General features: G+C 38.2%; 1 protein-coding gene across 10 annotated transcripts in view; it reads left to right on the plus strand.

The window, feature by feature from the left end:
- The window catches only part of DLG1 (discs large MAGUK scaffold protein 1), a 228090-nt gene that overhangs the window by 89606 nt on the left and 124466 nt on the right, over window positions 1–14018 (plus strand). For all 10 annotated transcript variants that reach the window (XM_027848791.1, XM_027848793.1, XM_027848795.1 and 7 more), the window contains exon 4: window positions 2829–2993. In XM_027848791.1, coding sequence (XP_027704592.1) covers window positions 2829–2993 — 165 coding nt within the window. The remainder of the gene's footprint in view (window positions 1–2828; window positions 2994–14018) is intronic.

Raw genomic sequence — 14018 nt, forward strand, 5'->3', positions numbered from 1 at the left:
TCCTGCTTCTGCTTTCTTGGGGTGTTAAGTGCTGTGCTGTTCCAGGATCTCAGGCACAGCTCAGGCTTTTGAGTCTCCAGTCGCGCTTCTTAAACTGTGGTCTGGGCAGAACCTGTTGCTCGATCAGCCACTCTCAGCCTGTGGGGAGCTCTGCTGGTTCAGAGGGTCTGGGATTCCTGCCTTGACTGTTCCTCTGAAGGCTTCAGACTGTGCGAGAACCTGGGACTGCTCCTCCAGTCTGCTCCTAGGTTCTGAGCCATCTTACTACTGCTTGCTTCTCAATACGTAGGCTCCCTACCCAGAATGACCACCCTTGATGCTGCTGCCCTCTTTATGCCTGTGTCTGTGACCCAGAACTGGGTAGCAGGTGACAAAGCTGCCACTTAGCACGTGCTGCTCTCATTGTTCCCCAGCCTAGGCATGTCCTGTGGGGTTCTCGGCCCTGGGGCAGAGCCCCTCTTTCTGCTAGAGTTCTCTGCAAGTGGTAATCCCTCTCTGTCTATTTCCTTATGCCACTCTAGGCTGGAAAAATGACTCACTGTGATTTTTTTCTTGTATTTCTTTATTAGGATTCGTTCTGGTGCATTTTCTAGGTCCTTTGCTGCACTTCTTTCTGGTCTTCACCATCTTGGTTCCACCTGTTTGATGGACCTTTAACTTACTTGTATATACTTCATTTGTTCCTCTTCCATGTATACATGTTGTTCTCCCTGATAGAATGGAGACTACTTAACAGTCTGTGGTTTTTGTCTTCATATTCCATTGCCCAACATGTAGTGCTTGGCACAGAGTAGATTTAAATACTTGCTGATTGATACGGAGGCAGGATGATGAAGTGTTAGAGCGTTGACTTTGGGGTCAGAAGGCCTGAGTTCTAATTCCACCTCTGATGCTTATTATACACACCACTTTGACTTCCGTGGGCCTCAGTTTCTTCATATGTAAAATGAGTGGTTTAGACTAGATGGGCCCTGAGGTTGCTTCCAGTCCTAGATCTATGATCATCCAATTGGTTCTTTCATGACCTTCATGTATGTTGCATCACTCCAGTAGAATATCATCTTGAAAGCAGGGGCGATTTTGTGTCTGACTGGCATATAGTAGGTGAATTCAGAATTCTTCATGAATGAATGAAATAAGCCTTCGTGCCTAGATACCAAGAATATTTTCTCCAGGAAGGGATTTCTGGCAAAATGGTATCCTGGAAATGATGTCAACATTTAAAAAAAAAAAAGGGAATTGATTCTATTTTCACTCATAGGAGGTAACTGGTTGCTTTCATTGGAGTTCTTCCCTGGCAGCTGTCTTAGAAGTAGTCGGCCCATCACTGTGTTAAAGCAAAGCTCATGGTCAAAACTAAATAAGAAAGAAGCAAATTGAGAAGATAGACAAGCTATTTTCCCTGAAGCATGGAAAAAAGTGGAGTCATTGTCAAGAATGATAACCCTTCCTCTTTTTTTTTTTTATTAAGGCAGTTGGGGTCAAGTGACTTGCCCAGGGTCACACAGCTACTAAGTGTCAAGTGTTTGGTCTGAGGCTGCATTTGAACTCAGGTCCTCCTGACTATAGGGCCGGTGCTCTATCCACTGTGCTACCTAGCTGCCATGATAACGTTTCCTAAAAGACAGAAGTAGTGTGGGGAAGAAATACAAGAGCATTTACAGAATGCTTTGTATAAAAGCCAATGGAGCTTATTATCCTGAGGTCATTTTTGGATAAAGCTGGAAGGAGGACACCTGAATGGACCAAGGGCATTCTTGAAAGACAGAGATAGGAGAGTGGGTATTTGGGTCTTTGGGGAAGGTGAAAAGATACCCTTCTTATGCAGGCAGCTCACCTCTGCCCCGTCCTATCATCATCTTCATTAATCCTTAGACTTTTCAGGAATAGATTTATCTTATTGACCTAAACGACTCATACTTTTTCCTGTCTAAACATATTGATATTAGCTTAATATATTGCCAGTTTCATAAATATTAACATAACCCAGTTATTCTGTTGTTGCTGTTAAATCCTTTGAAATTATTTTGCATATATTTTGTTTTCTCTTGTATGGATTCATGTATATGCCTGGTAGACTGTAATTTCCTAGAGGCAGGGGCTGTCACCTTTTTGTCTTGTTCCCCAAACAAGGCACGGTAAGTAGGCACACAGTTAAGTGCTGGTGGAATTAAATGGAAAATCAGACCACTGCCTCTTTGCAGATACACAGATGATTGAAGTGTGTAGGACATAGAATGCTCTGCCGTGCTGCTTCTGATTTGTTGAGTATAAAGTTCACACTTGGTTTGGTTAAGCAAAAACATTGCCTAGAGGCCCTCTTTCAGCAGGGTGTCTCCACTGCATGTGCCAAAATATAGTAAGATCCCTTTATGGGTACAGCACTAGAGACCACTTTATCTGACTCCTGTTATTATATGGATGAAAATGTAAAACAGGAAGACGTGCTCATAGGAGACTGAGTCAATACCTACTCCAAATCTCAAAATATTAGAACACTTCCTTAGAATAGACATTGTGATCATGTGGGTGATACACCTCTAGGTTAAGTCTGTCTGTGGGGTAGCTGTCTGACATAAGGAATGTGCTTTGCATTGAGTGTGTGCAGTGGACGCAGAAGGCCTGAATTCAGGTGCACGCACCTCAGCTGCCCCACACCTGGGCAGTCATTGTTCCTTATTGACTTCATTGGGACTCCATAGAGGACTTTTTAGGTCCACATCGGTTCATTCTGAATGGTATTTCAAAACAGCATTTGAATTAAGTGACTCCCCCCCACCCCAGTTGTCAATGTTTCAAAGGTTTCTTTCTCTTTTTTCACTTTGCAGAAATATAGATATCAAGATGGAGATACTCCTCCACAAGAACACAGTTCTCCAAACATCACCAGTGAGGTGACAGGTCCGGAACTGGTTCATGTCTCAGAGAAAAATCTTTCAGAGATAGAAAATGTGCACGGATTTGTTGCCCACTCTCATATTTCACCAATCAAGGTAGAGTGTTTTAATGCATGTTCATCTTTCTTCCGTGCTTTATTACTGTCGCACTAACATTGCTTCTTTCATATATTCACCAGAGCTGATAGAGAAGGAGTAGTAAATTTGGGTATCAGAGCCTAGGAACTGCCCTTTTCAGATTTTTGCTGAAACTTCATGAGAATATCATATCTTTCATGTTCAAAGAAACTAATTTAGCTCCTAATTGTTCCAAAATGTCACTCATTTTGAAATAGTCTTTCATTCTATTAGTTACTCATGACTGTTGTGTTTGGTCTATGACGGTTGATGTTGGTATTCACATTCTCTTATGCCACCTCCTCATGTCAATTCATCTTGAAAAGATGTTTTGGGGGGGGGTTTTTTGTTTTTGAGTCATTTGGTAGCTAGTAAGTGTTTGAGGCTGGATTTGAACTCAGGCTCCCCTGCCTCTAGGGCTGGTGCTATTCACTGTGCCACCTAGCTGTCAGAAAAGAAGGCATTTTTGAAAAATAATTTTTAATTTATGATTTCTCTTTCTTACATCCCCATAGTTTCCCATGTATCTCTCCCTGAGATCCCATATGACAAATGATTTTTTTTTTAAGAAAGGAAAAAAAATAATTAATTTATACATTTGAGAAAGTTCACAAACATGTGCCATATGTAACTCCTGGGGACCTCCTTCCTTCAACAAGTGGTAGGTTGGAGGTGTGTTCTCATAATTCTTCATTTGAACCCCACTTGATCTTTTTATAATTTTGCTTCATTGACTTTGGGTTTTTTGGTGTGTGCATTGTTCTTTCCAATTACATTGTTGTAGTTATATTGTCTATTGTTTTCTCAGTTCTGTTTCATTCACACTACATCAGTTCATAGAGATCTTTCCTGGCTTCTCTGCATTATGTGAGAAATTTTTTCTTATTGATGGCTTTTTTGGGGTGTAAACCCAGTAAAGGAGTCTCTGGTTCACAGGGTCTAGACATTTTAGTCACTTTATTTGCATAATTCCAAATTACTTTCCAAAATGGTTGTTCTTCACAGTTCTACCAACAATGTGTTAGTGTGCCTGTCTTCCCACAAGCCCTCCAATGTTGACTTTTGGCATTTTCTGTCATTTTTGCCAGTTTGCAGGGTATGAGATGAAACCTCAGAGTTGTTTTGATTTGCATTTCTCTATTAGTGATTTGGAGCATTTTTTCCATGTGGTTGTAAATATTTGCAGTTCTTCTTTTGAGAATTATTTGTTTGTATCCTTTGACCATTTATCTACTGGGGAGTAACTGTTAGTCTTATATATATTTATTAATTGTTTGTCTTGGATAACAAACCCGTATCAGAGAAATTTGATAGAAAGATTTTTTTTTTCCCCATTTGACCACTTCCCTTCTTATCCTAGATGCATTAATTACTGTTTTTTGTCCTTTGTTCTAAAAGAGGACCATGACATGCAAGTGCATTGGATTTAAGTGAGGGAGGGCTGTGCAAAGTCACCCAGCCTTACTTTCTTCTCCGGAGCCATCTGGGTCCAGTGGCCAGACATGGATCATGACAACTGGAGATGGTCCAGATGCAGCGGGAACTTTGGCTTTTTCAAGCTAAGGTCCTTAACAGGTCTCAGTTTTTTACTGGAGCAACACTTATTCAGTGATTAAGGCTTAATAAGAAATGAAGCAAAGAATGGCCTCTTAAAGATGCATTAATAATGCTTATACAGAAGCTTTTCTTTTTCAAGTAATCGGAGTTATCTGTTTCATCTTTTGTAGTGGCCTCCATCACTTGTCTCTCACCCTTAGCTGCTAGAGGTGTGTGAACTATTTCACTTCTCATTTTTTATAGTGTGATCTTTAATATTAAGGTCACGTATTCCTTTAGAATATATTGTGGAGAGTGGTATAAGGTGGGAGTCTAAGCCTCATTTCTGCAAGATTGCTTTCCAGTTTTCCCAGCAGTTTTTTTTTTTTAATCAAATTGAGACTTTGTCCCTGGTAACTTCCACTTTGTCAAACACTGGGTTATTGAGTTATATTGTTTCCGTATTTTCCTTGTTTATTCTGTTCCATTGATCTATCTTTCTGTTCTTTATCCAGTACTAGATGGTTTTGATGACTGCTGCTTTATAATATAGTTTGAGATCTATTAGTCTTTACTTCTTTTCATCATTTCCTTTGATATTCTAGACCTGTTTTTCCAAATGAATTTTGTTAAACTCTCTAAATTGTCCTCTTGGTAATTTGATTAGCATAGCATTACGAGTGTGAATTAATGTTGGTAGTATTGTCATTTTTGTTATGTCGGCATGGTTTATCCATGAGCACTGAATATTCCTCCAGCTATTTTGGTGGTTTTTCTACAACTGCTTTGTAATTGAATCTGTATAAGTCTTTTATGTCCTTTGAGAGGCTGATCCCCAGGTGTTTAAGCATTTAGTAGGTATTTGGAAAGGCATTTCCCTTTCTCTTCTTGCTTCTTGCTTTTTTAAATTGTCATATAGAAATGCTGTTGTTTTTTAAGAATTTATTTTTGTAGCTGATAACTTTGCTGAAGCTATTAATTGTCTCAGTATCTTTGCTGATTTTCTGGGGTTTTCCAAGTAAGCCATCACATTATAAGCAAACAGCAATAATTTATCTCCTCTTTGTCTATCTTTATTCTTTTAATTCCTTTCTCATATTTTACTGTCATTGCTAATATTTCTAGTACTGTATCAAATAATAGTGGGCATCCTTGCTACATTCCTGTATTTACTGAAGAAGATTCTAACCAAAAGAATAAAAAAAAAAAAGAAGACAATGTGAAATATCTTATTGGAAAAACAACTGACCTAGAAAAGAGATCCAAGAGAGATAATTTTAAAATGATTGGACTACCTGACAGCCATGATCAAAAAAAGAGCCTAGACACCATCTTACAAGAAATTATCAAGGAAAACTGCCCTGATATTCTAGAACCAGAGGGTAAAATAGAAAGTGAAAGAACCACCGATCACCTTCTGAAAGAGATCCCTAAATGAAAACGGCCAGGAATATTATAACCAAATTCCAGAGTTCCCAGGTCAAGGAGAGGATATTGCAAGCAGCTTGAAAGAAACAATTCAGGTATTGTGGAGCCACAATCAGGATACCACAAGATTTAGCAGCTTCTGCATTAAAGGATTGGAGGACTTGGAATATGATATTCCTCAGGGCAAAGGAACTAGGATTATAATCTAGAGTCACCTACCCAGCAAAACTGAGTATAATCCATGAGGGGGGAAAATGGCTATTCAATGAGATAGAGGAATTTCAAGCATTCCATGTGAAAAGACCAGAGCTGAGTAGAAAATTTGACTTTCAAATATAAGACTCAAGAGAAGCATGAAAAGGTAAACAGGAAAGAGAAATCATATGGGGCTTAAGAAGGTTAAGTAGTATATATACAGAGGGCACAGGTGTGAGTTGAATATAAAGAGATGATATCTAAAAAATAAAATTAAGGGGTGAGAGAGTGGAATGTACTGGGAGAACAAGAAAGGGAGAGTTAAAATGGAGTAAATTATCTCCCATAATAGAGGCAAGAAAATTGGCTCAAAGAGGGAATAACATACACTTTCAATTAGGTATAGAAATTTGTCTTACTCAACAGGAAAGTAGGAGAGGAAGGAGATAAGAGAATGGGGGGGTGGTGGTGATAGAAAGGAGCGAAGATTGGGGGAGGGAGTAGTTAGAAGCAAAATACTTTTGAGGAGGGACAGGGTGAAAGGAGAGAGAGAATAGAATAAATGGCGCAGGATAGGATGGGGGGAATAGTCACAACATGACTATTATGGAAGTGTTTTGCATGACTACACATGTATAACATATTGCTTGCCTTCTCAATGAGAGGGGGTGGAGAGGAAAGAAGGGAGAGAATTTGGAACTCAAAGTTTTAAAAACAAATGTTAAAAATTATTTTTACATGTAACTGGGGAAAGATAAAATACTAAAAAAAAAAAAAGAAAGATTCTAGTATATCCCCATTAATGTTTGCTTTTGGTTTTAGATAGGTTTTTTTTTATGATACTTTAAAAAAGGTCCATCTATACCTATGCTTTGTAGGGTTTTAGCATAAAAGAGTGATGCACTTTGTCAGAGACTTTTGCTACATCTGTTGAGATGATCATGTATCTTGGATGTTTTGGGTTTTAATATGATTAATTATATTGATTGTTTTCCTAATGTTGAATCATCCTTGCATCCCTGGTATAAATGCTACATGATTATAATGAATGATTTCTTGGATAAATTCCTGCAGTCTGTTTGATAGGATTTTGTTTTAAATTTTTGAGTCAATATTCATCAATGATCTTGGTCTGTAATTTTCTTTCCTTGATTTAGCTAGTAGGACTATTTTTGTCTAATAAAAAGATTTTGGTAGGGTTCTTTTTTTTTCTCAATTTTTGAGAATAATTTCTGAAGTCTCGCTACTAATTGTTCTTTAAAGGTTTGATAGAATTTGCCTGTAAATCCATCAGGTCCATGGTGTTTCTTCCATGCCCCTCTCCTGTTCTCTGTCCCCTCCCCCCCATTAGTTCCTTTACAGCTTGATCTATTTCCTTTTCTGTTGTAGGGTTATTTAAGGTCTTTATCTGTCCGTCTGATTGTTTGAGTATTTTATATTTTTGATGATATTCCTCCATTTGTTTTGTGTTCTCAGTTTTGTTAGAATATAATTGTGCATAGTATCTTCTAATTATTTTTATTTCTTTTCGTTTTCTATAGTTTTGCCTTTCCTCTTTGCTGTTTTATTAATCTGATTTTTCTACTCTGTTTTTAATCAGATTAGCTGAGGGTTTATCATTAGTCTTTCTGAAAAAGCCAGCTTCTAGTTTTACTTATCATTTTTATGTTTTTCTATTCATCTTCTAATTTTAAATATCTCCTCTTTTGTTCTTATTTTAAGTTTGTTTATTTGTGATTCTCTAATTTTTAAAAAATGCGTGTTCAGTTTATTAATTTTCTCTTTCTGTATTTTATGAGCAGATGATTGTAAGGATTTAATTCCCCCCATGATTCTGCTTTAGGTGCATCCCAGAAATTTTGGCATGTTGTTTCATCATTATCATATTCTTTTACGTAGTTATTAATTGTTGCTTTGATTTGTTCTTTATTCCACTCATTTAAGATTTCATTGTTAAGTCTCCATTTCAATCTTTTGTTTGTGCTTCCTGAAGCAATTTCTATTCTTATTCCATTATGGTCTTCAGAGGATATATTGAATGTTTCCATCTTTTTACATTTGTTTGCAGTATTTCTATACCCTGGTATATGGTCAGTTTTTGTAAAAGTTCCATATGGAACAGAGAAATATTATTCTTTTGCTGTCCCATAAGTCTTTTAACTCTAGCTTCTCTGGCAATTTGTTCAGTTCCATATTTTCTCTTTTCTTTGTCTTTCTGTTAGATTTATCTAAAACTGATAGAAGAATATCGAAGTCTCCTTTGTCACGTTATTTTGTTACTGTCTGTGTCTTCCTGAAGCTCAGATAATGTTTCCTTTAGGAATTTGGATGCTAAGGCATTTGGATCGTGTAAGGTTATTACTGATATTGATTTGTTGTCTGTGGTTTCTTAGTTTCCTTGTTTATCTCTCTTTTTTGAAGTTTTGTTTATTCTGTATGTAGTTTGACGTATTTGTTTCTTCTTGTCTCCTCCATTAGATTGTGAGATCCTTAAGGGCAGGGATTGTCCTGTGCCTCTTTTTGTATCTCCCCAGGGCTTAACATCATGTCTGGCATGTAGGAGGTGCTCACTAAATGTTTATTGAATGATTGCACTGTTTTAGGAGCTTGCTGATTGACCTTCTTGCACTCTAGTCTATCTTCCACTTAAGTGGAAGTGATTTTCCTCAGACAAAAGTCTAACCATGTCACCCTTCCTTTCCCTTTATAAACTCCAGGGGCTCCTTGGCATCTCCAGGATCAAATACGAATCCTTCATTGTGATGTTAAGATTTTTTGTTCTTTTGTGTTCTTCTAGGAGGCCTATGGTCCTTAGGTTGAACCTACACCTCCTGTCTTTGAGATCCACATGTTTTGCTTCCGTAGTGAGTGTATTTTCTTTTAATGTTCTTAGTTTTTGCTTTTATTCTTGTAGATGATCTTTCAAGTCTTAAGTGTTTGCATTCCCAGTCTATTGTTATCTCTTGTTTCTTTGGTGAGACTTGCACTTTTCCTCTTCTCCCCATTATTTCAGTTTTGCAGGAAGTGGAAAAGATGAGACTATCTGATGAGGAATGGTGGTGGCTTTGGTGGTGGTGGTAAAAACTGTCTTCAGGTGTCCCTGTTGTATGAAAGAGGGATTAGGTTTGTCCTGTAGAGCCTCAGAGGACAAGACCATGCACAGTAGAAATTTCAGAGAGGTTAATTGAGGCTTGATGTGAGGGTAAAAATCTTAATGATTAGAGCCTTTCAAACCTGGAATGGAGTGCCTTGGTGAGTGCTGGGTTCCCCCTCCTTGAAGGTCTTCATCAAATTGGGTGGTCAGCCATGTGTTAGATATGTCGTAGTGGTTGCTTTTTCACATCTCAGAGTAGATGGCTACTAAGGTTTCATCTGTCTAACTCTGTAATTCTGGAGGGCTTTGAAATTTGCAGTTAAAATAGGGTGTTTACTTGTAAAATGGATTTTTTAAAGCAACTTTTCTATCAAAGTGCATACTATATGTTATACTAAAGGGTGGTGTGGCCACTAGATGGCAGTGCCACAAAAGGGGACTTTATGAACTGCCTGAGTGATTACTAACACAGAATTGTTTTCTTTGTTAAGGGTTAAATATTACTTTTAAAAGAAATAACCGTTATATTCCATTAGCCAGAGAAGAACCTAGGTGATAATTTTAGCAGACACACATTGGTGGGTAACTTGAGTTATCTTTAGTCTCCACTTAAACAGAATTATTCCTAGGGAACTACAAGTTGATGCAATTCTAGTCAAGAAATTTACCTTAGGGGGGAAAAGAAAACAAACAAAAAACACCACCACATTTATTGAGTGCTTGTTATATGGAATGCTCTATGCTAGGCCCTAAGAATAAAAATGCAGCTGTGCTACCTGCCCTCAAACAGCTCCATGCTGCTGCTATCTGAAGCTCCCACGTACTCTCATGCTGGACCTGGGCTCATGCTACCAATCCCCTTGTAGATTTTTGCCATGGTCTGCCTTGCTTCTGCATCCCGCTCTCTGTCCCTGCTCCCCCCTACCCCACCAGCTATTCTTTCTGCCCTATGCTCCCTAGCCACCAGTCCCGCCAGCCTTGTTAGAATATTAACTTCTTGAGGGCAGAGACTGTCTTGTTTACTTGTATCCCCAGTACTTGACTGAGTTCCTGGTACACAGTAAACACATGATAAATGCCTTTTCGTTCATTACTGCTATGGAAAGAGCATTGCTTTGAGCATTCTTTGAATTGTGCCCGTGATCTCCGGTAAATCACCTAACCTCTGTGGAACTGTTGTTTCCTTTTCTATAAAATGAGGGAGAATGTTGAACTAGATGGTCTTTGAGCCTTTGTCAGTTAATCCAAGTTAATTTGAGGAGGGAGAGAAGACCACCTGATCTTCTTGAAGAAGGTGAAGCCTACGGGATACCTTCCAGGAAGGGGGTTTCCCGGGGCGGGGGAGGGGGGGGAGATTCCAGGCCAAAGGAACAGCTTTGGTTTGAGTTCCCAGAGGTGGGGGATGATGTTCTGGGACCAACGGGTAATTTGAAATAGGGTCACATAGGGAAGTTGGATTGAGGTTATCGTGAACTTCCTTGAATACCAAGTTGAGGTAATTCTAAAAGCGGCAGGTATTTTTGAACAAAGGATTTTTGACATGGTCAGACCTGTGTCTTTTGGCAAGTTATTTTGGCATTGATGTGAAGGAGGAACTAAAGAGGAGAGAAACTGGGAATAAGGAGCCCTCCTCTTCCTCCAACCTTCTCAGCCAAAGATTTGAGCACATCCTTGACTGAGAAAGAAGCCATTTCCAGTGATGTTTCATTCTCCTGTTTGATTTCTGAGGGGGCAAATCACATCCCATTCTTTCATCCTTCCTCCAATCTGATGAAGAGAAGGTCCTTCTCGCAGCGCTATGTGAGTATAGCTATCTGGTGTAGTAGATAGAGCCTTGAATTGAAATTCAGCCTTAGACACTTACTAGCTGTGTAACTCTGGACATATGACTTCACCTCCATCTGTCTCAATTTTCTTAACTGTAAAATGGGAATAGCACCCCATAGCACCTACCTCAAGAAATAGGCTGGAAAGTGAGCAACTAGCAGAAAAAGATCCTGTCTATAGAAAGTTACTATGGTGAGAAGGAAACTTAAAACACAAACTCAGAAGAAGACAACCAAGTCAAAACTCCTACATCCAAAGCCTCAGAGAAAAATGTGAATTGTCCCCAGGCCATGGAAGAGCTCAGAAAGGATTTTGAAAATCAAGTTAAGAGAGGGAGAGGAAAAATTGGGAAGAAAAATGAGAATGATGCAATGTAATCATGAAAAAAGAATCAGTAGCTTGGTACAGGAGGCACAAATAATGCTGAAGAAAATAACACTTTAAGAAACAGAATAAACCAAATGGCAAAAGAGACACAAATCCAGTGAAGAGAAGAATGCCTTGAAAAGCAGAATTGGCCAAATGGAAAAAGAAGTACGAAAATCAATTGAAGAAAAAACTTAAAAATCAGAATTGGCCAAATAGAAAAGGAGTTACAAAATCTCACTGAAGAAAACAATTCCTTAAAAATTAGAATTGGGGGGCAACTAGGTAGCACAGTGGATAGAGCACCGGCCCTGAGGACCTGAGTCAGGAGGACCTGAGTTCAAATCTGGCCTCAGATCAAACACTTAACACTTACTAGCTGTGTGACCCTGGACAAGTCACTTAACCCCAATTGCCTTAAAAAAAAATTAGAATTGGGCAAGTGGAAGCTAATGACTTTATGAGACATCAAGAAATAAAGCCAGAAGAATGAAAAAATAGAAGAAAATGTGAAATACCTCTTTGGAAAAACAGCTGACATGGAAAAATAGATCCAAGAGAGGTAATTTAAGAATTACTGGGCTACCTGAAAGCCATGATCAAAAAAAGAGCCTTGACATCATCTTTCAAGAAAACTACCTTGATATTCTAGAACCAGAGGGTAAAATAGAAATTGAAAGAATTCACTGATCATCTCCTGAAAGAAATTCCAAAATGAAAACTGCCAGGAATATTATAGTCAAATTCCATAGTTCCCAGATCAAGGAGAAAATATTGCAAACAACCTAAAAAGAAACAATTCAAATATCGTGGAGCATAAGATTTAACAGCTTCCTTTAATCCAATTAAAGGATTGGAGGGATTGGAATATGATATTCCAGAGGGCAAAAGAGCTAGGATTACAACCAAGAATACCTACCTAGAAAAACTGAGTACAATCCATGAGGGTAAAAATTGAATAGTCAGTGAAATAGAGGACTTTCCAGCATTCCTGATGAAAAGACCAGAGCTGAATAGAAAATTTGACTTTCAAATAGAAGACTCAAAAGAAGCATAAAAAGGTAAACAGGAAAGAGAAATCATAAAGGATTTAATAAGGTTAAATTGTTTACATTCCTACATGGAAAAATGATATTTGTAACTCCTAAAAACTTTCTCATTATTAGGGCAGATAGGAGTATACATAGACAGGGGGTAAGAGTGTGAGTTGAATATGGTGAGGTGATTATCTTTAAAAAATAAAATTAAGGGATGAGAAAGAAGAATTCACTGACAGAAGGGAAGAGGTAGAGTGGGGTAAGCTATCTGACACAAAAGAGGCCTGAAAGAGATTTTACGGTGGAGGGAAAGATGAGGGAATGGGGAGGGAGGAGCATGTGAACCTTACTCTTATCAGAATTGGCTCAAAGAGGAAATACACCCCAGTTGGATGTAGAAATCTATTTTACCATACAGGAAAGTAAGAAGAGCAGAGGATAAAGGAACAGATCAGGAGAAGGAGATGATAGAAGGGAGGGCAAATTAGGGGAGGTAAAAGTCAGAAGCAAAACACTTGAGAATGGACAGAGTGAAAGGAGGGAAAAGATAGGACAAATGGGGAAAATATAATGGAGGGAAATTCATAATAATCATTGCTGTAAAAAAATTTACAGCAAGTTTCTCTGATAAAGATCTTGTTTCTCAAATATATAGAAAACTGAGTCAAACTTATAGAAATAAGAGCCATTCCTTAGTTGATAAATGGTCAAAGGATATGAACAGGCAGTTTTCAGACAAAGTAATCAAAGTTATCGGCATATGAAAAAAATACTTTCACTATTGATTAGAGAAATGCAAATTAAAGCAAGTCTGAGCTACTACCACATACCTATCAGATTGACTAATATGACAGAAAAGAAAAATGATAAGTGTCGGAAGAGATATAGAAAAATTGAAACACAAATGCACTGTTGGTGAAGTTGTATGCTGATTCCACCATTCTAGAGAACAATTTGGAACTATGCCCCAAGGGCTATAAAATCATACATACCCTTTGACCTAGCAATATCACTACTAGTTTTGTATCCCAAAAAGGTTAAAAAAATGTACAAAAAATATTTATAGCAGCTCTTTTAGTGGTGGCAAAGAATTGGAAATTGAGGGGATGTCCATCAGTTTGGGAATGGCTGGACAAGTTGTTGTATATGATTGTGTTGGAATATTATTGTGCTATAAGAAATGACCAGCAGGATGCTCTTAGAAAAACCTGGAAAGACTTACATGAACCAATGTAAAGTGAAATGAGCAGAACCAGGAGAACATTGTACACAGTAACAGTAATATCATATGATGATCTGCTGTGAATAACTTAGCTACTCTCAGCAGTATAGTGATCTGAGACAGTTCTGAAGGATTTAGCGATGAAAGGTGCTGTCCATCTCCAGAGAAAGAACTAGTGGTACCTGAATGGGATTGAAGATACTTTCTTTTTACTTTCTTTATTGGGGTGTGGGATCTTTGTGTTTTCTTTCACAGCATGACTTACATGGAAATGCATGACTACACTTTTGTGACTTATG

The sequence above is a fragment of the Vombatus ursinus genome, unplaced genomic scaffold, assembly GCF_900497805.2.
Source record: "Vombatus ursinus unplaced genomic scaffold, bare-nosed wombat genome assembly UNPS02006874.1, whole genome shotgun sequence".
NCBI classification, from domain to species: Eukaryota; Metazoa; Chordata; class Mammalia; order Diprotodontia; family Vombatidae; genus Vombatus; species Vombatus ursinus.